Source organism: Struthio camelus, chromosome Z (assembly GCF_040807025.1).
Source record: "Struthio camelus isolate bStrCam1 chromosome Z, bStrCam1.hap1, whole genome shotgun sequence".
Taxonomy (NCBI): Eukaryota; Metazoa; Chordata; class Aves; order Struthioniformes; family Struthionidae; genus Struthio; species Struthio camelus.
The window spans coordinates 52,615,495-52,642,917 of NC_090982.1; the positions used below are offsets into that span (position 1 = coordinate 52,615,495).

The 27,423-nt window shown below is 40.2% G+C and overlaps 1 protein-coding gene across 4 annotated transcripts in view; it reads right to left on the reverse strand.

The window, feature by feature from the left end:
- Positions 1-17,388: 17,388 nt before the first annotated feature.
- Positions 17,389-27,423, reverse strand: part of LOC138060845 (endoplasmic reticulum aminopeptidase 2-like) — a 34,401-nt gene continuing 24,366 nt past the window's right edge. The window contains exons 21-22 of one of the 4 annotated variants that reach the window (XM_068928462.1): positions 26,964-27,112; positions 26,385-26,507 (exon numbers count right to left, since the gene is read on the reverse strand). In XM_068928462.1, coding sequence (XP_068784563.1) covers positions 26,966-27,112 — 147 coding nt within the window. In that variant the 3' untranslated portion in view covers positions 26,385-26,507; positions 26,964-26,965. Of the gene's footprint in view, positions 17,573-21,932; positions 22,352-26,384; positions 26,508-26,835; positions 27,113-27,423 lie in introns of those variants that run through there. The other 3 variants (XM_068928463.1, XM_068928464.1, XM_068928461.1) reach the window with 3 other exon arrangements.

Here is a 27,423-nt window from a genome sequence, read left to right on the forward strand (position 1 = left end):
GTCTGCATGTCTAAAGTATGGACAAGTATTAATAGAAAGTCATCAACGTCTTCTTTAAGATGTAGTCTCAGATAATAGTTCTAATAGAGAAAGAAGCTAATTCAAATGGGTAAGCAGGAACATGAAAAAAATTCAGCAACAATATAAATTATAGAATACTGGAACTGCATCCTCACTGCTTTTCTAAAAATTAAATATATTCTTATTTTCCTTTTGCTTAAGGCAACACATTTCCAATTGAAAACATACCCTCTTTACCCTAACAGACAGTAACAGAGTGACTTGTTAAACAATTTTCTTTTAATTACTTACTTACTATCGCAGGAATATTACTCCATGTTAGTCTAACCTCCTGCCTGACAAGAAATATATTAAGTGTAAGCTTTCACATTTTTTCTAGTTCCTCATTCACTTCTTGCAAAGATGTACGGATTGAGCACTAGAGCAATCGATAAACGTTTTCTCTGCAGTGGCAGCAGATCACGACCCTTTTTCCCTCGCTATTTTGGTTGCTAAACAAGCCATTCTTTATTTTCTCCCTTCCTCTACGAAGGAGGGGATTCTCTGCTCCGGATACCCGTCCACACCATGACTGACTGATGTTAAAAGCAAATGCAGAAGATAGTAGAAAAATAAATATGTAACTTCATAAATCCTGATTTACAACAAAACAGCAAAGCTAGAATTGCATCAAGAAGCACTACTCGGCAGTCAATCTACACTCCTACCTAGGCAGCTATCCCAAGCTGGCAGCTTGCAGATAGCACCCAGTTTGGTGCCCCTTAAGTAACACTGACTTGCCTATCAGAAGTCACCTAAAGACAAGCTGAGCACCTACAACTTCAAAGCTTACTGGGAGCAATGAATACTACCTGTGATAATCAGGCTATTCTCACACTGGTAAAATTTGAGAGTCCTCACATCACTTTAAAACCTTGTATTTACAAGCGTGTTTTTTTTTTTTTTCCCTTTCGAAGGCTCATAACATACTGTAAGAGCTATAAATCACTTCAATCAGGCAAAAAACAAATGCCACTGAAGATAGTTTACTGAACAGTTCATACACACTACTTGTTTGGTACTGGTCAACTCCAGCATTCTTAACTCCGACATGCTCAAGCAACAAGAAGCATATAGTCCTACAGGGCAATATCTGTTAGTAGGCATAATATAAAATAAAATAAAAACAAATGTTGGAGACGGTGCTACTGTGAGCGCTTTGGGACTGTATCACCATTCAGATTAGCACAAATTCAGATTACTGCAGTTAGATATTTGGCAATGAGAAGACAAATTCTTCTGAAATGCTATTGTCAACGGTATAACACAAGGCTAAGAGAAAACAACTCTAAATTGTTTGTACTAGACAGAAAAATTATCTCAGTGAACAGCTGCTTTATTATTTAGCTCCAGAACAGTGGAAGTCCACTCTAGCAGCACTTCTATTTTTCTGCAGTGAATCACTTTCAGATTCTCATCTCTGAAAATCTAAGTTGCAAGCCTTTTTACAGAAAAGGCAAAAAAAGCTTCCCCTTTTCCTCTTAAAAATCTTTTGGGTGAAATTTACATCACATTGAAATGCCATCTCAGAACTTTCAGAATTTAATTCTCCAAATCACAGCTCAGGCGTTACTGCTCTGTATTCTCTTCTTCAAAAAGACTTAATCTAACAAAAGCAAAGTAAAAATATTTATAAATAAAGGATAATCACAAACGATTAACCACAATAATTAGCCTTTAACACGCTTATTTGGCGGCGTGTTCTGTCAAAACAGCTAAAGCATGCAAGCAGATGCCAACTTTTTAAGAAGCCGAGTCCAATTTTCCAAGCTTTTGTCACTTTAGGTTCCAGGCATGAAGAAGAGCTGACAGATCTTATGTCACCTTCCATACTCCTTTTAATTAACCTGGAAAAATGAAAGTGGTTGGTTACAGTTTTTATCCAGTTTGTTATCAACAGTTGAGGCTTTTCGATGTTCAGACCAATATGCTAAGAAATTGGAAGTTCAAGATGGAAATTTTTTCAAGATACCTCCCTTCTCAAGATAAAATGCTCAATGGATGATGCTACAATGTATATTCTATTTTCTTAGCAAAGCTACTGAGAATTTCAGTGGAAACTTCTGCGTAAAACACAGCAGTTTAGTGAGCACATAATTACTGCTGAAAGAGAGATTCTACTATGCTTTAAATCATGGTTTCATAGGACTGTTGCCAAGTTACACCTGCTCAGACTACAGGATTTGTTTTCAGCCACCATTCTAACAGTCAGTCCTTTATATCCAGACACTAAAGAATGGCAAATTCAACATGCTTGCCACTATGCAGGAACCTTGGAGGTGACTCCAAGAGAGGCATTGTTTTAGTTTCTAGAAGCAAACATGATTATGGTAGATCTGATAAGTGACATCGCAAGTAGCAGTTTATCAGAATACACTTTAAAAGGCTTTAGAGTCTATTTACAACAAAGGGAACATTTATTTTTAAAGTATGCAGTTTGATCTTCCTAATGCTCTGGTACATCTGAACTGTAGATCTGAAACTCATTTAACAGTGGTTGAAGTTTTCTTTTAGGGTTACTGTTCTAATGAAAACTTTTCTGCAGCGTGGTAGTTGCAAAGAAGTACAAAGAAATGGCACAAGAACTGTTGCCTGGAGAACTGTTCTTATTAACAAACTATATAGGAAAGTGATTATACAAATCATAATACGCCTCCACATTTTTGATGCTCTGCAAAACCACTACTGAGATTGTCATGCTCTCATGTTGAAAGACTTTAGTACTATCTTGCCTTAAATAATTCAGTAAAGATGGCTTCTACCTCTTTACGGTGCCTGCTAGTTGTCAAAGCATAGAGGTTTATTCTTTTCTGCACCTGAACCTGACAGAAAGTAGTGCTTCAGGATACAACTCCATCCTGCTGCTCTAGAGGCTCCAGCTGAGGCTATCTGCAGAGCAGCATCTGGAAGGCTGGAATATCAAAGAAAGTTGTGGTAAGTGATCCGTTTTTTTCCTTTTATATGTGGACCAGCAACCTGTGGATTATCCTGCTTGATGTCAGCATAGATGTATCATACTAGTGTCACTTATGTACAATGTGTTTTTCTTCGCTTTGACCTCTTTTTTTCTTCTCTTTAAAGGCTGCACTACAGAACATCACAAGAGTCAATGTTTAACTTAACATCCCCTGCAATTTTGTTTGACCCATTTTCATGTACTTGACATTCTCTCTCATATTGACTCTGAGGTGAAACATCAAAAAACTTCATGCCTCCATTCTGAAAACAGCTTCAATGAGATGATTTTCTATGATTTTGAAGAAGTTTTCCGTAAAAATGGGAATAACATGTGTCTTATAAAAAGCTAAGAAAATGTTCAGAACTTGAACTCTGCAATGTGAATATTTCACATACATCTAGCCAAATCACGTTTTCACTCACTTTTAATCTTCCTATGAGTTTACAATCAAGAAACAATATTGGAGTGAGTCTAGTCGTCACATTAGAAGCTAATGAGCTCAGTTCAAGCGATCAGCTCAATTCACACGCCAACTGCATTCTTCAAGCAGCTGGAAATCTGCCCAATATTCAAGAAGCCACAGATGATTTCATCAGCTACTTATTACCCTGCCTTATATCTCTCCTTCTTGGAGAAGATAATCGTTGGCCAACTATGACACTCGCTCACTGCTGAGTTGGGGTAGCTGGTATTAAAAGTCAGGCTACAGCTTCTTGGTACATTAGGTCACAGCGGCAAGGAACAGTATTCCAGTCCATAAACAGAGAGCAGAACTGAAATAAACATGTGAGGAGTTTTCATCATTCAGCAAGGAGCAGAAATGCTACAGTGTACTATTTAAGTGTACTGACTGACAGAACGAGGGAGTAAAAAAGGTCAAAGAAAGCATTTGGATTCCTGTACTCCACTGCAAGCCTAAGAACTGCAAATCAGAGAGTGATGTTGCACTGAGGTTGGTCATGTGACCAGGCGACAAACAGCAGCTAGTATAATACAAGACTATCCCTAAGGAGATACTGTTACTAAATATAAAGCAAAATGGAAGTTCATCTACCATCCTCTCAACCATGCCAAAGCTCTCCTTACCCTCTAACACAAGGACAGTTATTTCCTTGTCTAGCCGAGCAGAGTATTTCAACTCTTCTCTCTTCTATTTCTTAGTTACCGCAGGATCTCTATCCTTACCACAGGATAGAGGTATGCAGGAAAGTAATTTTCTGCCTGGTCTTGGAAATTTCATGACAACTTTTCCAGGCATTTATTACACCCTTAGTTATGCATTCATTAGCTGAATAAGAGATGTACAGCAACTCTACAGCAAATCTATGTACTCTGTCACATTGCTTGAAGGAAGAAAAACAGGTGATAAAAAGAATACTTAGGCAGAAAAATACAAGGACATGGGACTCCTGAAATACAGCCGCATTTTTACAGATGTAGAGACGAGGCAGAGGATCACGGGGAATATCTGTGTGCATGGTCTCGTTTCAAGTCACACCCTTTAAACAATCCATAAAGTTATTCCAGTACACTTGAAAAGCAAGAGGAAAAGCATTAGGAATGGAAAGAGGGAAAGTTTTAAAAAGCATTTCATAAAAGCAACTGATGTTATCATCGAATTACATCAAAATCAAAGACTGTTCTTTAGTTTCCATTAAGATGCCTTTAAAACTTTGCTTGAGAAATAAACCATCTAGTTAAAGAACCTTATATGAAAGGAAGCATCTAAGCCAATTTAATTTCCCACCACTTTCAATCCACTTGCTCAGAAGCGGATTTTCCTTCTGGACACAGGGAGGATACTGCAGGTCACAGATGAGCCCCATGAGTTTGGGACAAAGCATTCTCCTGGAAACAGGCCCTCATCACTCCTGGTCTGCTTTTCAACTGCCAGCTTCAACTACTGCACAATGTACTGCTGTGGAGAGAACATGGAGTGGTTAATAAGCCACATTTTCCAGGACCACTCTAGGGCTCTCTGACCATGAGGAAAATAAGTTACTTACAGAAACATGAACCTCACTACTGCAGCCCTTTCATTATGCAACCCTTGTACTCATTCTGGTCAGGACACTCACTCATAAACACTTTCAAAATATATCTACAATTCCTGACATTCCCCGCAGGACTTGGCCCAAGATCCATGCAGCCCCCCATTCTCATAATAAAAAACAGCCATTAAGGGCAGTTCTTTTTTAACTCAGTAAAACTCCTCACAAATGGCAAGCATTTTGCACCTGGGTTATAGGTCTTCACACAGAATGAATGGGAACTAACCATCCCCTTCCCCCTTCAGGGCAAGAGAAATTGCTTTATATATCACTGTTTTCATCAACCAGTGACAGGAACTGAAGGGAGTCACAAACTAACAGTAAAAAGACAGTGAGAGCTCTCTGGCCTTCATTACCCAGGTAGATCTACAGACACTGCTAAGGGCACCAGTGTGAGGTTATGCCAGGACTCGGCAGCCCAGTCAGCTCTGCCTACAGTGGAGCGGCAGGAACCCTTGGAAGCTACTGGGAAGCACGCCAGAGTTGCCTCTACATTTCATTCTTCAAGGTCCATGATACCATGTTTGGGAACTCTTGGTTGCATGAAGTTTCTGGAATACAGCTCACGAGGCCAAGAAGGTCAACCTCTTCCTTGTTCTGTATCTAAAACCACATGCCTGAAGGTGCCAATAAAATCCAAACCGGACAACCACCTCCCCTTTCCCTAATTAACTCCAGCACCAACATTCAGAGCTTTTGCCTGAACATCAGAGCACCTCTGGAATCAGAGATGGCAGGCATCTACCCACAGCACACCAACCCTCATGCTGTTCTGCCTTTGCAGTCTTCCTCGTTTGTATGGAATGAAGTGGGGAAACGTTTCACAATCAGCCTCTGCTTACCATGATTTCACAGGCCTCCCACCTTCATCTCTTTTCCAAGCTTTAGACTCCTGGTTCACTTCATCTCTCCTCGTATCTAAACCGTTCCATGCCTCAGATCATCTTTTTTGCCCTTCTCTGTGCCTTTTCTACTGTATCCCTTTAAGATGGGATCTGGCTTCCCACATACTTAGAATGTGGCAACGCTACAGATTAGCTCATTGGATAGCGATGGGTTTTATATTGTTCTTTCTTTATTCCCCAGTGACCCCTAATGTTTCTGCTGTTAATCAAAACATTTTAGGAGAACAATACGGTCACTTCCAAGACCTCCTTCCTATTAACCGTTACTATGAAATATATCATGGTCTCTATGCAGATTAATTATTTCTCCCCAAAATGCCTTATTTCCCCACGCACAGTTCTAACAACTCTCCTTTTGCTGACCTGCTTATACATGATCCTAGCTAGCACTTACAATTATAGTAGTTTACTACATTTATAGATACATTTTCCATCAAGTATTTGCAAAAGACAGAAACTTGTCCAAAATATTATTTCCCAAAGGGATATAGTGTTTGATCTTTCCCACAGGCTAAGAAAAAGAGAAGTACTGTCTTCATGGGAAAGAACAATGAGCCAAACACTTCAAAGAAACTAAGAAAAACTACATGAAACGAAAGCCAGATTTTTTTCTCAGCCTCTGTCAATGGACTCGTGGCCACTGAGGTGAGCTGTGTTTCTCAGTCAGTATCAGCTGCAGGGTATAGCTGACTAGCGTTATGTTCAGAATCTTGTTCATGGGCAAAGAGGAAGTACACAAGCCAAGAATTTATTGTTAGTGCAATTGAAATCCTAAGAATCTGATCACTATTAATCCAGATCTAGTTATGGAAAAAGAAAGACTAATAGTACATTTAAAACTGTTATACACACATGTAGTTTCTACCTCTTTTCCTCTTGATAAGAACGCCTCACCCTTCCCCTGCTCCTCTGGGTCCTAAGGTTGGTGGTTTTATTCTGGTGTTACGGTGGGTTGTTATGGTGAGTTTCCCTGTTGCCAAGAGGAATCTGATGTTCATGTTGATGGTTTCTTCTTCCTCACTCTAGGATCAGCTTGGGATCATGTTTATGCTTGCGAGCACGCCTTTACATCTTGCTCTTTCTTCATTGTCTGTAGCTCCATGTTACATCTGAATTTACTATATATAGTGCCTTTTACACACATTAGACACTATTTCTTTGTTGCCCCTAAAACCAGTTTGGTCCAGCTCTAGATATACATTCCTTTTATGACTGGTGAGCTGTTTATAGCCATGGGGTCTCCAGTGGCAAGCCTGTGCCCCATCTCTTATTATCCCACGCCTGTTCTCTATGCCACGCTCTGTGTCGTCGCTTCTCAAGGCCTCAGCTGCTACGGTAAGCTGTATTCCTCTGTACTCCTTCATTCTGTTAAGAGTCATAAAACCATAGTGGGACCATACAAGGGTAAACAAAAGTAAAACAAATTACCCGTAAGCACCTGGTCAATTAGAGGAATTACTGTCACAGCTAAACCAAGCTAAACAAAGCTGCAGGCAGATCAAGAAAAGCTTAGACCGAGAGCAGCCTGACAAGTCTCAGTCCTGAGGCCTTGCAAACTTGGGAAAAAGCTTAAGAACTATTACTAGCAATGGCAATTAAAGCTGCTGAACTGTACAGCAATGGTATTACAGCTATACAGTTACACTAGGAAAACTAGGGATTCTGCCTTCCTCCTTTGTGGCCTACTCACTAGCACAATCAACTTACCAAGTATCTTGACGCTTACAATAATAATCCTTCAACCTATACAGGAGAGTCAGCACAGATGTTTGTTAAGTAATTGTGTCTCTAGCATCTACATGCCCATCTCACACACACATCACCAAGGACAAAAACAACTGCTTGTCACTGTTCTAATACAGTTTTCAAAGAGTTCCTCTGGTGCACATACAGGACTTTGCACAGAACCAGTCAAATAAAGGGTATGTTCCCAGAGGTACAGATTACTAATTAATACGCAAGTCTAGATTTGCATATTTGTTTATCCACTCTCTGTACGCAACTGCTGCAGATTCATATAAGATGGTGCATAAAACTGTGCTTTTGTTTTGGCACAAAGACTTTTTCCTTTCGAAAAGCCAACCTTTAATTCTTCCGTCACATTAAAATAGAAATGTTTTATTATCTAAGCAATAGAAATGGGCTGGGCATCAAGCCTGCTTGGTCCTTCTGACTCCAGCAACGTAGTAATTTTGTCCTATCCATTCTCCTTAGAGTAAACAGTATAAGAACTATTCACACTCGCACTAAATTTCACCCAAGCATCTTCCGTCTTCAATTCTAATCAGTCAGAAGAGCAAAGATTTGTCAAGATCTCCACAACCAATGTACAAAAAAATACATTTAAGTGTATGAGAAATGTTTTTGCTACCAAAAAAATGTAAAAAAAAAAAAAGACACAGACCTCTGCCCTCTGTATTTGCTAATGGCATAACACAGTGAACTAAAATTAACTGCAAAGACTCCTCGAAAGGAACGAAAACTTTCCAACATGGTATTCTTGTAAATGAAGAATTTCAACAGCTTGCAAGAAGATATTTCAACTTATCAAACAATGAAAAAAACTAACAGGCTCCATCGCTCCATAAATTAGCTTCAGAGTGTGCAACTTCTAAGTGCCGTTTATCTGCATTCTCCCTGGAGCCTGAGAGCATCCAGTGAAGGACAAGCTCAGGTGGCTGCCAACCTGAAGAACTAGAACATACAATCTGTTTTCCACGCTCAACACCCAGAGCCAGAAGCAGAACATCCTGTCATTTTATCACCTCCATAGGTTTTATCTTCTAATAATGTACTTACTGCACTGCTAATGGGCCTGGGAGCTACATGATAAACACTAGCACACGAGAAGTCAGGAAAGTTAATTCTGATATATTGAACACAAAGAACTCAATTAAAACCAGTTATAGACAGAGAGGCAAATAAAACCAGTTGCAAATCTGAGCCTAGGAAATTTGCTTACTATGAACGCACAGTCTTTAACTGCAGATCCTCAACAGCCTTCTGTGAAATCTGTCATTCAAATGTATACGAAGTGGATATGTTTGGATGCAGACACATGCACCGATTAAAACGTGCACCCACAGCTTGACATTGGCCAATATTATACTTAGGTTTCTAAGAGGCTGAAGGATCCCAGGTTTTTTCAAACATACTAGAAGGATACAGAAGAATCCCCATTGTCAGCACTCGCATAAATAGCACATCTCATTTAATTTGGATGACTGCCACTGCGCTGCTTTATTCTGCAACATTCCAGTGTTTAACCAATAGATTCATGACACACTCCAGACTAGAACTGTGGGACAAATTTGGCTCCTAGCTGGGAAAGGCTTGTGCGCGCCACCTTGCACTGTCTGCAGCAGTTTATGTTGGCAAAAGTCAATCACAGCTAAATACACACTGCAGATATTCTTATAATCCAAAATCACATTAGCATGCCGTTTCAGTTTGTGCAATGCAACAAGCTCAGCAGTAAACCACAACTGTAAAATAAAGAAAGCACTTAAGAGAAATCACACAACAGAGCAAGAATGCTTATTGATTTATAAGAAGGGATGAGAGCAAAGAGGAAATTCTGATTCCTGATCTAATGCAGCCCTGCAATTGTTACATAAGAGCTAAAAGCAATCACTGAATTCTCTCTGAGACCAAGAGCAAAAGAGCCACAGATGAAGCCTGCGTGGGAGAAAGCTATACCTAAGAAAAACAAGTTTTCAAATAGTGAAAAGCATCATGAAATACAGAGAAAATTATGCAGGAGCACCTGTTGGCACACACAAGTTTCACAGCTATGTCTTTGAAAACAGATTAAGTGTACACCTGCCAGCATGACTGGTGCACAGAACTTGGGCCTTAAGGTAGCTTGTAAATGATCATGTGATGGTCGTGAACATACGGTAAGGTTTCAATGTTAAGCACACCAGCTGTTTCACAGCAATTGAATCAAAGGGTATCGAGAGTTCCAACAAAAGAGGGGCTGCTCCATGAGGGAAAACAGGCTGGGATAAAAGGTGACCACAGCACAGGCAGGGCTGGTCACAGGCCCATCACACGTAAGGAAGGTGAACGGGGCTCTTGCAGTAGTGGTTCCCACCAACAGTCCTGTGACCTTTAGGCAAATACGAGGCAATGAGCCAGACCCAAGATCAGGCAAGGAAGTCAGGGACAGTAGGAACAGGGCTGGCCACAGGCCCACCCATGGTGCAGCTCAGCTGGGCACTAGGGCCAGGCCTGACCTTTGATGGAGCCCTGGGGCCCATGGGAACAGTATGTGGGGTGGGGGCCCCTGCAAAGCCCCGTCAGGCCTACTGTTGCCTTTATAGCATGTGTATTAGAATTAGGACTGAAAACAATAAAGAAGTAGGTATGGCCCCAATTTTACACTGTGCCCTCCCTGTGCAAAGCAGGTCCAGAGCTCAGGTGTAGCTGCCAGACTGGACCACATACTTGGAGTGTGCTGCTTTTTGATAGAACAGATCTCATGACCAGAATTATCGGATGAATGTATTCACTATCATTACTATGCTTCTGAATGAATTTTACACAAAAATCCAAATTCTACCAATTTGCAACTATTGTATTACCATCATGTAAGTAAAATAGTATATATTTCAACAAACAAACCTGTGTCAGCTAGACTGTTTCACAGTTCACCATCCTTTCTGTTCCTATAGTTGTAATTCCTCAGGTAGTGAGCAGTTCTTTCATGTAATACCTCCTTTGGTTGGAGATCCTGGAGCATCTTCAAAATACAAGCTTCTTAAAGTAGAAAAGCAGGAGCTAGTAAAGCAAAATAATTTGAATTGCACATGTAAAATTGTGTTTAGTGAGTTAGAATTCTATCAAAATTGAATCAATCAATAAACCTCAATAGCATAAATGTAGAATGAATGATAAAAATCATTCTATTGGATTATTGTGCAGGAAAAAAAAGGCATTCAAAGCATAATGACTCTCAATTTTGTTAGGCTTTGGAGAGCTTTCTGAGACTTCAGAAAACATGAATCACACAGAATCACAGAATGGTTGAGGTTGGAAGGGACCTCTGGAGATCATCTCGTCCAACCTCCCTGCTCAAGCAGGGTCACCTAGAGCACGCTGCCCAGGATCACGTCCAGACGGGTTTTGAATATCTCCAGCGAAGGAGACTCCACTGCCTCTCTGGGCAACCTGTTCCAATGCTCAGTCACCCTCCCAGTGAAGAAGTTTTTCCTCAGGTTCAGGTGGAACTTCCTGTGGTTCAGTTTCTGCCCATTGCCTCTTGTCCTGTTGCTGGGCACCACGGAGAAGAGGCTGGCCTCATCCTCTTGACACTCCCCCTTCAGGTACTTGTACACATTGATGAGATCCCCTCTCAATCTTCTCCTCTCCAGGCTGAACAGGCCCAGCTCTTGCAGTCTTTCTTCATAGGAGAGACCCTCCAGTCCCCTCACTATCTTGGTAGCCCTCCGCTGGACTCTCTCCAGGAGTGCCATGTCTCTCTTGTACTGGGGAGCCCAGAACTGGACACAGGACTCCAGGTGAGGCCTCACCAGGGCTGAAGAGAGGGGCAGGATCACCTCCCTCCACCTGCTGGCAACACTCTGCCTAATGCACCCCAGGAGACCATTGGCCTTCTTGGCCACAAGGGCACACTGCTGGCTCATGCTTAATTTCCAGTTCCCCAGGACTCCCAGGTCCTTCTCGGCAGAGCTGCTTTCCAGCAGGTCAACCCCCAGCCTGTACTGGTGCATGGGGTTATTCCTCCCTAGGGGCAGGACCTTGCACTTGCCTTTGTTGAACTTCAGGAGGTTCCTCTCCGCCCACCTCTCCAGCCTGTCCAGGTCCCTCTGGATGGCAGCACAGTCTTCTGGTGTGTCAGCCTCTCCCCCCAGTTTAGTATCATCAGCAAACTTGCTGAGGGTGCATTCTGTCCCTTCCTCCAGGTCATCGACGAATACATTGAACAAAACTGGACCCAGTCCTGACTCCTGGGGGACACAGCTAGCTACCGGCCTCCAACCAGACTGTGCCACTGACCGCAGGGTTGGTGGAAGGGCTGGTAGACTAGAAAGCAGATGACTAATACTTTTAGAATTAAATATGCAGTTAAATAAATATTTGTCATTATTTTTTGAAGTTTTATTACATTTGACTTCAGTGTTGTTACATAACGTCAAGGCTTTCCAGCACTTTGCAAAGAAATAGAAATACTACTCTATGTATATGTATATATATATTAATTACAGTCCCATTCTTTAATCTTGTGCTTTATGACGGATCTGAAAAACAAAGCTATATACAGCTGAAAGTTATTAAAAACCAAAAATTTAGCACTGCCATACTCAGTGACTCAGTTAAGGGCTTTTTTTTTTAAGCAAAAGGAACAGTCATTCATAATACCAGGCACAAAAATTATTCTTCTCATATTTCTTCAGAAAGATGCTATGATGATGCTCTATAGTTAAGACTGCATTGCAAAAATAATTCATACTAAACTTTGCATGTAGGAAGTTTCATTTCGGGATTCAAGAACACTTTGTAAATATTAACAAACTACTTCCTGTGCTAAACAGTCTTGGCAAAGTTACTAATTTAAACAGATTTTAGAGTTGACAAGCAATGTAAATCAATGTTTTCTCACACAAATACACAATAGCATTCTATCAGTTCCTCATGACAGTCAGATACAGGTAAGAAAAGGTCAGAGGATCCAGGTATAAGCATCTTGCGGATAATACTAATGCTGTTTCATATGAAGTAAGGAAAACTTATCTATTCTGTTGTTTTGAGTAAGGTAAGTTGATGGAACTATCATGTAATTTTCTAGTAGAAAAGCATGACAAATCAATTTGATGGTATTCTTAGAAACCATCAAGAAACATGCAGTGGCAAGGAGGGAAGGATTCTGAGGCATAAAAACGTTGCTTGAGAACTCTAAGAACATGCTCATATATTCAAGTAACACCTAGCAACCAGAATTTCACAAATGTTACTTTCCACCGGTATGGAAGTCCTACATGGTACAAGCCAGGGGTGTCAGTCAAGTGAACTATAATCATTAAGTTGTCCACAGGAGACCAGGGGTCACGATGCCAGAATACTACGCTCTGTATGCAAGCAAATAACTCTGAGGTTGTTGAGAACGCCAAGGAATTAGATTACATAGGACCTTTGTGTACTGCTGAGTTCTCATGGATTGCTATACAGTTTATTCTATGGTAAAGTACCAAATGTTTCAGTCATACAGACAGAAGTTTCTGCTGGACTTGAGAAAGGACAAGATGAATTTAAGGTATCTCTCCATTGCACCAAACATCCATTTAGGAAGTAGTTGTCCTGTGCGCTACACAGTTAATTATCTCCTATAGCAGTGACATGGATTCAGCTGGATACAGATGCAAGGAAACAAACCATGGGACAAAAATAAAACTTGTTGCCAACCTTTTGCCACACACAGTTACGAGACATCTACCAAATAGATTGCTACCATGTTACCTTTAATTTATACCTTATTTTCATCATGCTGGGAAAAATTAAACATCTACCAATTTTGCAGGAGAATAAACAGCCCTTAAACCTTTCTTTGAGAAGGATCAGCCTAACATTAGTGACATCACCCAGCATCCCAAATCTGTAAATGAGATAATGATCATAGTGCAAATTTGGTTATTTGCTATACTGAAGATACGTCAAGTGCTGACTTTTTCAGATCAGACCTAAGATAACTTCTAAGGGTAACAAAACATTTCCAAAGTTACTTTAACCACAACAGAACAGACTATAAGGAATCTTGGAAGGTCATCAAGCTCCAAGGCAGAATCAGCAGTTATCTAAATTCTTCCCATGCACACGTACATTTTACAACACAGTATGTAATCTAATATTGAAAACTATTCTCCTTTAGCTGGAATAGAATACAGGAGCTGTATGTCTTACATGATCTAAAGTATAGCATGGACAAGCTGGAATATATTTTGAAATTTCAGAATACATTCATCTGTGAATGGAGAACAAATAAGTAAGTTCTAACAGGAAGTATACTACTTTTCCAAAAAGATTCAAGAGCTAGAAAGTAAGCATAACTGCTAAAAGCCTCACTGCATATCAAAATCCTTACCCGTTACTAGGTTGTTTTTTTTTTTTTTTTTTAAATATCAAATAGCTGAGATCTAAGAAACAGAAATACAAGGAAAAAAACAGGGTAAAAGATTTTTTTTTTTTACTACAAAACTGAAGTAGATCAGAAATACACTTATCACATGATAGACACTATCAACTTTTTTGAACATTAAAGTTTACTTCACTTTTAGATAATCTCAACTTCTTCGTTACATTGCACAAAGGTTTTTGCGATAGCTATCTGACTTAAAACTTGCAGTTCTGAGTAGGTAGCTTTTAAGAGAAACCAGCTCCATGAAATCTGGCAAACCCCTCATTTAGCCAAATGTCATTCCACCATCCCATGTTAAAAAAGTTGCCAAAACACTAAAAAGCAAAATCTTAAATAATAAAGGTATTAACCAAAATTTAGCAATCACTATATTTACATAGAAAACATTACTCCTAACATAAAGCACATCTGAGTTTTTGCAAATATTATACATGGTTCAAAGAACAATGAAAAATGAATTCCCTGCCATGTGCTGCCGAAACACTTTCCTGTTGTCCAGACCACATATTTACTTTGCCTTTTCTGTTCGTTTTTTTGGGTTTGTTTTTTTTTGCTTTAGAAACATGTTGCAGGTAAGAAGGAGGTCTGTTAAATGATTCTATCTCCACTCCTGTTTTATGCCACTTACAACCCCTGGATAAAGACAGTGGACTGGGACCTAGCAAATCTAAAGGCTCGTTTTCACTTCTGCTAGAAGCTATTTGTAAACCTATCTGTGAACCTATTTGTGCTTCTGCTGCTGGAAGCAGATGTTAGCAATATACCTTTTCTTGCTTGCGGCACAATCTTGTACTCCAGAAACGTATCCATGTTTTGTCGTGCACTACGACACTACAGAAGGGCTTATACTGCGTTACACAGGACCTTAAAGTATATCAGATATTAAGGCATATAAATAACGTCAGGACTAACACACTAACAAGGAAAACCTTTTTCACTGTTAGTATAGGCAAGCACTGGAACCCATAGAGGTTGAACAATCTCCAGCACTGGAGGGTTTCAACACTGGCCGAGATAAAGCCTTAAGTAACCCGGTCTGGTATCAGAGCTGACTCTGCTTTTAGCAGGGGGTTTGGCTACAGACCTTCTGCGGTCCCTTCCTATCTCAATTATTCTACAATTTTGTGATTCTACTAGTTTAGTGGTACTACTGCATGCGGTATAACGTCCTACAAGGAGCTACTTAGCACAAGAAACTCAAAGAAGTTTTATTTTCCTCCCTCATTTTCTCCCCACAAATCTTCACCTTCAGACCTATGAATTCCAATTAGTCTTCTACACTCAACTGTAATTTGTCAATATACCATCAACTTAACATTACAACTCCTTATATAAAATACACCATGAGTAGCAGCTTTGTAAAGTGCTATGCGCAAGGGGTTTTACCATAGAATGACTCATTTTGTATGACTTTGAGTGAGGGACTTAGAAACAGAGAACAAAAAAAAAAAAATCTTTTCAGATGTTCTGAGACTTCCAAGAAGGAAATTAAAACCTAAAACATTAAAGGAAAGGTATTTTCTGTGGAAGATAGATAATTTGCCAAGGGTGGATGATTTATTTCTCATCAAGCTAGTATCACACATCATCAGCTTTAATATTTATGATCCCATTTGCAGGCTAGCTCCATACTTGATGTGGGCATTAAACAGGGCCACTGAAAATAAGTTCTTCATCTGACATCATTTCAGGTAAAAACCTGAATAAAGACTGCCCCTGTTCTTTGTATTTATACTGCTGCATCTCTTCAAGCTACCTCTTTCTCCCTTTTCGGTTTTACTGCACTGCACAGTTTTGTCTCCACATCTGAAAATGACTTGGGAAAATTCCATTCTAAACCTTATCTACTGTCATTTCAGTTCCTATCCTTCCGGAAATTATGTTCTAAGATCAGTCCTTCATTTACCTTACTTCAATATATTTTTTCTGCTTAAAAACTGAATCTGAACTTACAGGTCTCATCAACTGATAAAAAGATGAAATACCACATGACCTGAAAAAAAGCTATCAAAACTGTGCTGGAATTAAGGAGTTTTTTTTAAATACAAGCTTTGTTCCTAATTTAAGATGTTTAAGTCAAACAATTGTATAATTCTTCCAGAGAATCCTTGACCCTTCCAGATTTCACAGAAAAAAAAAAAAGAAAGAATGGAGGCTTAGAAATACAGTACAGGACGAGAAATTAACAAACTATCATGACTTAACAACACTAATCTAGTATTATTTAAAAGCATGCTTTCCAGAATCACGGGCTTATGTGAAATCTTAGTCTTACATTAGCAAAGGTTCTAGTTTTTAAAGACACAGATAAAATGTTTGAAAACAAACTCTGTATCTGGAAACTCTGTTGAAACAAACTAGTGTATCTGGAAGGTACGAAAGATTCAAAGACAAGAGGTTACTAGAGAATGATTCGTTAATGTTAAATATTTATAGCACAGAAATACTAAATTAAAATTCAGAGTCTAATAACATGTGCTAGGGTCAGAGGAAATGTGAGGAAACGAGGAATCCAGTCTAACAGTTTGAATTAGGTACAAATCAAAACACTAGCAATAGTTCAAATCCCCTTGGTTTTCTGTAAGATACTCAAACATTTAAAGTTTTTTAAGCAAGCACTTTGATGCCAAAATTACTCTTCATCTTATACATGATGCAGCATTCCCTTTTATGTCAAAGGTCTTTTCTACATTAACACCCTGGAAGGTGTTAATTTAGAAAAAAAGAGACAGATCTGAAGACTAGAAATCCCTGCTGAATGTTACAGCAAGTCTTTTGCTACGGGGACCAAACCTGACCGTTTGTTACGGTTTTCAAGTAATGCCAACGCCAGAACAAAATCGGCAAAAGTCTGTAACAGTGAAAGTCTATTATTTCTACTGGCATTTGCAAACATATATTTTAACCAATGAGAGTAACTGCATTCCCATAATTCCACCAGCTCCTTCTATTCTTGGAAAGGCTTCAGACTTGACCAGGAAACTTTGAACTTTCCCATCATATGATCTGGACAACCCTCAGTTTCATGTCTAGATAATTGCTACTATGGATTTTGAACCTACCTCAGCACAAATGGTATTTCCATGTTTTGATGAACATTTTTTCCAAGGCCAGCTTTTCCATTAAGACAGAGAAGGAAGACACCGCCCAACAGAAGTGCTGTCAAACATGCCCAAGGTTTAAACGAATTTTAAAAAAAGGTTACGTGGATCAGGATCTGAATGTTTGTTTCCTGATTCTATTCTTCTTTTATGATGTTCTACAGCTACATAGTGAACGAGGAACCTGGTATTTTCTGTAGAAACTTTGGAGTTATTACATATGGAATCAATCTACCAGCTCGCAAGAATTCTGAAAATGTGCAGATAACAGAACATTGCATTTCTTCAGATCAAAGTAATTCATCTTGAAGGTAGACTTCTGGAAGCTCATTTTGACATGTCTGTGGGGGAAAAAAAGCACATCAAGAACCAAGTTGAGCTCAAGTTTCAGTCTACTGAAGCTACACAAAACTAATGTAAGTGGTTAATATTTTTTAGGAAAGCAGCCCGCAAGCAGTGAAGAGAAATTCTAGAAGTATGAATTGCTGTCTGAAAAAGAAAACAGATGACCCAGGTCATCCATAGATAACCAAATAGCAGCATGTACTTGCTTAGCCAAGCAAGTTTATTTCAACTTTGTTTCCTCAATGCAATCTCTGCTACATCTTTCACATTTCAACTTCGCCTCTTGAATAGAATGTCTACTACAGCTTTCTCTAGTGACTAACTGCAGTATGTACTGCAAAGAATGAATGTGAACTGATTTACAGTACGAAGAATTTGGGGTATGACTGCTATAATCAGAGGTTTCACAGGTAGATAACTGTGTCACTTGTCAAATTGAGTCAAGTACACTAGGCATTAGATGCAGCAGTAAAACTACTGGAATTTTATGAGAAACATTCTGGTATCAGCTTTTCCCTACAAAAACTAAGCAAGCTAAATATCAATGTCAGTGTGGTCCAAGCAGGTAACACTTTCAGTCACATTATCACGTTTGATGTTTGTCCTGCATAGAACAAAGCAAACCATGGAAAGTTTTCTTCCAATTACAGAAAGACAACATATCACAGAAGACATATTTTCAAGGACATGCTTATACACATTTGTGTAATTTCCTGATTTGCCTGAAAGCAAAAGATTTTATCTTGTAAGGACATACTTTGCTTCTTTTATCTGTACCACAGATAAACCCCAAAGCCTTTTAATTAACTCTGCGGTCTAAATACCTGAGAAGAGACAGCACAAAGATAATTGCCTGCGGAATACTGAAAAAGGAAAATTGCTTTCCTGAAATAATAGAACAAGTGACAATTCGGAAAACAAGATATTCCATTTACTGACTCTCATAATCTCATGTACTGACTGTCCCAAAAGAGTAATGAATCTAATTTAGTTAACTGAAGGAATGTTGAAGTTAACGATCTATAGATGACAGGTCTCTGCTTAAGCTTACAAAGGCTTTCCAGTAACTTAAGCTTGGCTATTGCACTGATTTGAAAAATTCACCTTTTAAGTTTCCTAGTTACTTGAAATTCTTTAGAAGATACTGAAATTCATTAAATTCATAATGAAATGCTTGATCCTGCAAATGCTTACTCGTGCAACTTACAGTCTGCAGAACTATTGGTTTTATTAGCTTTATGGCTCTAGCCTGCAGTCTCTGAGTATTTATGCAACACTTTCACTAAACTGACAGAACCATCCCACAGGATCTGCTCCTACACTCAACACCCAGGCTAAGCTGTCAATGACAGCAGGAACGTTGATGGGAATTTTACTTCCATTAAAAAAAAAAAAAAAAGCCATCATTCCATAAGGATGTAGACATCTGCTGAATTTTAGAGTCACGAACAGTACATGCGGCTGTTGTTGCTTTCGCATCCAAGTCTAAGTATTGAAAGTAACCAAAAAGGCTACTCATCTTTTTACATTTTGTCTGTACGTTCAATCAAAGTCTACATTTACATTGCAAGATTGTAACATGTACTGATGCGGTCCAATTTATTTACCAGGCCACCTACCAGTTACATGGGGAAAAGCAGCCTTTACTGTCTAAACTGTCAAATCGTTAGTAATCCTAAGTAATTCCAACTTTTTAAGAGAGCTACAAAACTGGATGTGCTGTAACTGCTACTACTGACTAGAGCTGCACAGATAGTAGGAAATCTCTCCTGAACCTTTTGGGGACTACTAAGGATATTTCGGATCAAATGTTTATTGCTAAGATTTGCGTTAACCCAGCAACGGTCACAATAACTTTAGTGGAAAATTCATCTGCGGCTTGTTGCATAGACAGGTTAAATCACTAACACTGCTTGTTTCATAGCTAGAAGTCATTCATTTCAGGTCAAAGCAGACTCCCAGAGAGACCCAGCAACTAGTCACCAGATAAAACTGTGCACAATGAGTACTGGACTAACTAACAACCGTATTAAAAAAACACAGGCATTTCACAAACAAGCAGAAAAGCTAAATTCACAAACAAATTATTCCTTGTTAATTATTTACCGAGGCCTACTGCTACTTTAATACCTCATCAGTGTCCTATGGGGTTATTAAATTGCAATTATTTACCTTGCTAAGCATTGGCAGTGTTTAAGTGAGCTAGACACTAAATAAAAATAAAGCCAGTCAAAGAGACACTTGTTCTTCTATTCAGAACCTTAGCAGTTTAGCTGTATTAACTGAGCCTTATATGCCTGTTGTTAACAACAGCAGCTTTTTTTGCAGTTCTGGGATTGGACCCTTTAAGAAAATAAAACAGTCCGTCATTTTGTGCCGAGAGGCCTCTGCAAAATGACTGAACCAGTCGATAGGCATTTTGCCCTGGTAAGGTAATTCAGCAGGCTCCATACACCGAGCAGGTTCGGGAAGTAGCATAGGCACCTGTACTCCTTACAAATGAGTTCATAATTGTAGAGGTTAACAGATATGTAAACAATTTTAATGAACTGATAAACAGTAACGATAACAACTATAATAATACTGATAAGAACGTACAATCACCACAAGGTATTAACTTACTTACAAGAGCATACCTGAAGCTTCAGTGTAAGAATAAACAGAAATGATTATGTCTCTATACATACACACACAGGCTTGAGTACAGAAGACAATCAACGAATACACGCGGAAGTGAGGGGGGAGGAAGAGTTAAGCAGGCTGCTCCCGGAGCAGGGAGCCCCACTTCCAGGTGCGGGGACCTGTACCCTAAGCAGGCCCCCCTCAACAGAGGGCGCCACCGCCCAGCGTGCCGTGAAGCTCTCAAACCTATAACCAGGCCACATCCCAAATTGGGGGGAGGAGCGTGCCGCCTCGTGGCCAGAGGCCTGATTAAGCAGGCCACAGCAGAGAGGGGGCGCCGCCTCGCCCTTACAGGGATAACTCACGCCTCCGCGGTAAGTCGGGATCCTAACCTACCCGGCGATGGTGGCGGACGACCTCCGCTGGCTGTCCCGCAGCCTCCGGCAGAGCCGCCCTCAGCTGGGGAACGTGCCTTTGGCGTCGTCAGGCCTTGGAAAAGACCGCCAGGCTTTGGCTCTCCCGACGCCGGGCTTCGCGATTTTCGCTGGTCTTTTTCTACCCTGCGTCGCCGACGACGAAAAGCCCCGCGAGAGCTCGCGCGCATGGCGCTTGAGAGCTGGACCGCGTTGTGCCCGCAGGCAGCAAGACCCTGCCATTGGTCACACCTCGTCCCGATGCGCGTTCCTATTGGTGCCTTCCGGATCCGTCACCAGCGTGCGGGCCCGCCTGCCGACCCGCGCCTAGGCCCGCTCCCCTTCCGGAATGTTCCCCGTGACTGACAATCGCTCCCCACCAATGACTTGCCAACATGGGGGTGGGACACCAGGGCCAGCATGATTGACAGGACATACAAACCACAAATAAAACCTTTCTAGCAGATCCAAAACATAACTTTCAATCTGTTAAGGGTTCTACTATGACACATTTTACTGCAGCTTTTAATTAACAAAGGAATATCTTAAGCTAGCCTGCACTTCTGTTGCAGAGCCACACCAGAGAAAGCTGGACTCGACCTCAAGGAGCCTCTTGTCCTTTAAATCAAAAGTAACATTATCACAGCTGGTGATGCTCCATTAGGTAAAACCAGACGGAGGGAAGAATTAGCTTTCTACAGGAACAAAATCACAGTATTCAACTCTTAACAGTTCTTAACGCCGCAAAATGTCTCATTTGGCATCAAGCCCCTCACCAGATCAAGAGCACTCCTTGCTCCGTACCTGTTTGAATAATTACAATGGTAGTTGTTACAGGATTCCACAAAATCCTGTGACCTGCAGAGCAGAAGGAAAAACTTGCTAAGTAATCACAGAATCACAGAATGGTTGAGGTTGGAAGGGACCTCTGGAGATCATCTAGTCCAACCTCCCTGCTCAAGCAGGGTCACCTAGAGCACGCTGCCCAGGATCACGTCCAGACGGGTTTTGAATATCTCCAGCGAAGGAGACCCCACAGCCTCTCTGGGCAACCTGGTCCAGTGCTCTGTCACCCTCCCAGTGAAGAAGTTTTTCCTCAGGTTCAGACAGAACCTCCTGTGGTTCAGTTTCTGCCCGTTGCCTCTTGTCCTGTTGCTGGGCACCACGGAGAAGAGGCTGGCCTCGTCCTCTTGACACTCCCCCTTCAGATACTTATACACGCTGATGAGATCGCCTCTCAATCTTCTCTTCTCCAGGCTGAACAGGCCCAGCTCTTGCAGTCTTTCTTCATAGGAGAGGTGCTCCAGTCCCCTGATCATCTTTGTAGCCCTTGTAATCCTTGTGTAAAGGATAAAATAACAGCTGCAGTTTGAACTTTTCTTTAAAAATTTTCCACAGGAGAAATGCCATGAGAACCTAGACAATTTATAAAGACCTCATGCCTTGATTTCCCACCAACTGTATTGTAAACACTTTTGTATAACGTGTCAAACCCATCTTCCAATCTTGCATGAAACTCAGTAATAAATTGGTATTACTTGCCAGTTGTTCATTCTTCAGGAGCCTTCATGGCAACTTGCTCATGTACACAGTATTCTAAAACTTGAAGGGTTTTCTTCTGATTTACTAGCATTAAAATCGTCTCTGGACAGAAGAACTGCACTGGTGATTCCAAGACCATTGCTGTGCAAGATAATAAAGTCAGCCTTCTCTCTCACAACAATCTCCCTTCTCTACGATCTGGTAAAATGTAAAGTAGAAAGATTAGGATAAAGAGACAGATCATAACGAAGTGAAAGTAATTAAAACAAGAAGAACAACAAAAGCTATTGCAAATGCACACGAAGAGTTCTTTCCTTTGGAGGAAGATGTGGTTTAATCTGACTAAGATGGCTCATGCCTTGAAAACATTTGCTTTGAATACATCATGTGGTGACAGTAATTCCAGTAAATTAATTCTTCTCTGATGGAAAATGGAAGAGTCTTCTTAACATAGGTGTAGCCAGAGCTTCAATTACTAGGTTTTTTCAGTACTCGTAAAGCACTCATATGGAAAATACACAGCGCTGGATCTTTAAATATTTTTATCTAAATGTTTAAAATTAAGTATATCCTTTTTATTGCCTCTTGTAGTTGCCTGAAAATACAATAAAGCCATAATGCTAATGGCATGGCCTACGACTAAAACAAGACATGCTCAAGTACTTTGCTGGACTTCAGGTCCAGCAAAGGAAACTTCAGCTCATACAATGGTGAGCCCTTCTTCCCTTCCTCATACACATACGCATACGCAGCATTTAATTCAACACATACACAGCATTTAATTCATTACGGTGCAAAAACCAAACCCCACTCGCTTTACTTTCCTCTCAAACCCCTGTTAGTGCTTTGCTGTCAGCCGTCCTAAAAATCTGTACCGTGTATGCAGCACGTCCTGAAGATCAGCAGGCCGGTAGCATAGAAAACGCTCCAAATATTTGAGATTATTACATGTGCTGGGAATAAGAGAAAGACTTCCATTTTTATGCTTATTTCCTATTTTCCCTGGAGAATAAGACTGAGGAAATAAAGGACCTCAGAATTGTATGCAATTTTTTTATGGCAGCTCTTTAGTTTATATATTTATGTATATATCTATATATAACATATATGTGTTTACATTGCTGTGTTTTTGACTGCAGCTATGTTTCTGACAGCTTGTCTAGCATGCAGCTACTAAAGTGGTCTGTATCATCTGGCAGTAAGTTTATGTCATCCCATTTCTCAGTCCCTTCCTGGCTTCCTGGCAATATTTAATTCCAAGGGGTTGCTAGATTCTGAATGTGGCCAAGCTGCTCACATATCGAGGACACAGCTGAGGGTTACCCTATTCCCTGGTACACCAACATAGTGAATCTCTTCAGAAAACTAGTGAAAAGATAGAGAAAAAAACAATGACTTTGTTAATATGCTTGTTTAAAACTGGAGCCTAATGAACATACCACATAACTAAACAGTTGCAATTGTTTTTTTGATTACTCAAGACCTGAGAAGGAAATATTGACAGTACTAACCAAACACATCACAATGTTCAAAAAATGACTGGCAGTTGTACTGGAAGTACTGAAAAAGAAGTGACATTCTACAACTATAAACCTCTCCTCTCCCCCCTTAACCCTCATGCCAGCCCACCTTCGTTATTTCTATGGCAGGGCTCGCTAAAAAGATGTGGCTGTAGGGTCACAGCGTTTCTGGAAGGGGAAAAGAAAAAGCCCATTTTTTTTACAAGCAATCACTCTGCAGTATCTGATAAGCTTCTGTGGCCTTAGATGGTATGACTCCTATTTTCACTTTTGTTTTCACTCCAAGAGTCAGCTGCAAGAGCGGGTATGGTTTGGAGTACAGCTCATGAATATTTATTTTCACACTAAATCCACACACACTCAGTCAGTGCTTGTTCCTGCCCTGGATGGTATGAAGCAAAGAGCCCTACACAATGATCAACCAAGCCAACAGCCCTGAAATAGAACAAAAATTATAATATGCCACTGAGATTACAGTAAAGCTTGTCACGACAATAACCTTGTATAACTAACTGGTTTATGCTTGAAAAATCAAACTAGCTTTCAGTAATGTGTGGTTTCATTACTGAATCCTGCCATTTGTTTTCAATGCCTTTTCCAAGCATTATATGGAAAACAAAGCCCAGGTAACCCAAACTGCTTGACTTTGTAAACTATTTTGGCATGTCATACACAAGTGTTTTTTCCCGTGTCCATTTACAAATACTATCGTTTACAAGAGCATTTATTTCTTGAAATCTGTAGTCCACTGTGATTGACATGTAAAAGGAAAAAACTCTTTCCAGTTGCAACTCTTAACTCCTACTGAGTACCCACATACTTCAAAACTCCAAGCTGCAAAGCAAGGAAAACATGAATCCCACTGTGTGTATTAATGTATTTACTGAATGACAGCCATTTGCTTGGCTTTGTGCAAAGAAAAAGGCGATATGAATACCCCAGGGATCCTGCAATTAAAAGGCCTGCTCCTGAATGCTACTGAATGTCAGAAAAAAAAGGAAAAAAAATTAGCAGTAGCACTATTTCTCCACAGGCTATATTTGGTCAATATCGTTCAACACTTAGCTTTGTTGCCTGAAGCTTTTGGACTACAAAGGGCAGAATCACTGTAGTCGAGGAACTGCATGGCTGATACGGTGGGTGAGATAAATTGTGGTTTTATGTAATAAGAGAACACAAATGATGTCCAGAGTCATCAACTTTAATCAGTTAGTCCCACTACTACGCAGTTAGTCCTACTGCTAGTCAGCAGTAATGGCCATACGCGTGTGTGTTTGAGATGTGTTTGGATATAACTGATAGTTGAGATAGAGGCAAGGACCAGTGCATGTATATATTGGGTGGACAGGGATATAGGGAACATGACTCAGAATGCAGCAACATCTCCCATTACTACTTAGAAGGGCAACGTTTAATTTGTTGCATCCTGTAATACAAACAACATGGAACTCCTCTTCGCACAGGTAGGATTTGCTCTTTCCACTCTGACACAGAAATGGTGCTGATATTTTTTTCTAATACGTGACGCTGTAATTCACTGACAGTTAGGACGTGCAGCTTTCAAACAGAACAGAAGTCGTCAAGACTGTAACTGTCTTCAGCGGGAGTTTTGCCTCAGTATGAGGTCCACTATTAAACTCCTTTGCTCCACAAAAACAGAGTTCTCTGAATTTGAAATTAATTTTCTGCTCTTAATTTATCCCACCAGATTATGCAAAGGTGAAAAGGGGGGTGGGTTCTGCTCCCAATTAAAACCAAAGGATCCAGTGCTACAAGAAGCAACTCCTGTATGGGCAATTCTAACAGAGGTTAAAAGATCCTGAAGGTACTTTGCGCCTGCCAGAAAATCTTCCTCCACCCCTCCCCCTCTTCATTATTGCAGTAGCAAGCTCAGACATAATTTGTCTTAAATCGTACTAAGATTGATAGGTGTTACAGTCAAGGTTTATTAAAATAACAGACCTGAAAATACAACGCTCCTAAGTGGTACTCACAAGAGAGGTCTTACTCGGAACGACAGAAAGGTCCCTATTGTTTTCATATTCATACAATACAATGTCCCTCATGCATCATGATGCACTGATCACTGCATACTGAGTGAGCACTGCAGACCAGTGCTTTGAGCCTCCTGGGAAAAACAAGATGGCTTCCCCTTTCTCAGGGTCACTGCAGATGTCTTCTCAGGCCACTCCTTCTTCCAGTTCAGGTCACAAGAAGGTATTTACATTGTTTAGCATCAAACGTGTCATTTAGCTTGCAAGTTTCTTAAAATCCCCTATGCAGCTGAGAGAGCAATTCAGCGTGAAAACCCTTCTCTCTCCACCAACAATACAGGCAGCTCAGAGATAGTAAATAGCAAAGCAATGGTGCAAGGGAACTTTCCATCCTCCACTCCTTAGTCTCTACTATCCACTGCGAGACAATCTCTAGGGTTCGAGCTAGTCACACATGAAAGCTCAGCTCCTAAAGGAACAACCAAAAGGATCCCTGTTTTCTTTAAACTGGCTTCCCTGAGATAGTGATGCTTTATGTTAGCTATCTTAACCGTATTTTGGTTCTATCAGGTCTCCAGTATTCTCTAACATACAGCAATATACTACTCCAATTTCTCAGCTGCCATCAGTGAAACAGTATTTTAATCTCTAAGCCAAACTCATAGTTAATTTGTTTTAGAAGAAACTGCAATTTCCTTGTTAAAGAAATCTCAAATAAGAGGTAGAAGCACGTTTATTCTAAGGCTTTACAAAAATGCCCATGATGCACCTTTCAAAGCATTTGAAAGGTAGTCTTTGGTAGAAGTCTTTGGTAGAAGTTGTTCTGTCTTTCTCAGATCACTAAAGACACAAACGTAAGGGAAGCTGCTCAGTAAGAAACAGGAAATCTCTTTTATGGATAATAAGCAACATACATGATCACAAAGCCTGGCAAACTCAGCAATAATTTAGTATCAGGCCATATTATATATGTAACCTACCTTGATACTGTCAAAGACGGTATCAATTCTTTTGTGAAATCAAGAACAGGCATGCACACAAACACACATAATTTTGAGCCTGCAGCCACACATTTTTTTCAACTGGCTTAAAGCTCTAAGCAGCAGCACATAAAAAGTCAAAATGAAGTACTATTAACAAGTTTCCCCAAAAGTTGAAAAACAATCAGTAAATAGAAACATTCTAATTAACTAAATACCACCGCTTAGCAAGAGTAAAGTATAGTATCAGCTGCAATTCTTTAAAGGAAGAGGGGAAATCTGCGTTCAGAAATATCACCATTTTTCACTCAAGCACCTTTACTTAAGATTCTCTAATAGCCACTTCCTTAATACAGCTACATTTCTTTCCAACCATCTTATGTTTTTTTCTATATTTTCCAGTGCAATCTGAGGTGCCCTCAGCTGTGATACCTCGTCCTTTACAGACTGAAAGAATAACTTGACCTATTAAAGAAAAAACAAAAACAAAACAAAATTCAGCTTATAAAGCGGAGCTTATAAACAAGCACAACAAGCCATTTTAAAGGCATGAGTAAAGCTATTACCACTGCAACCGGCTAAAGTGTGACAGGATCCAGCTGGGCTAACATACTGAGACCTGAACAGCGAAGCCTCAAAGCCCAAACTACGAGCTCTGATGGCTTGGATTAAATGGATGACTTTTCTAACCATGAATGAAATGAATTCATGTCCTATGTGGACTACGCATGGGGCAGAGGCATATGCCTTATTTAAAACTGTAAATAAAGACCTCT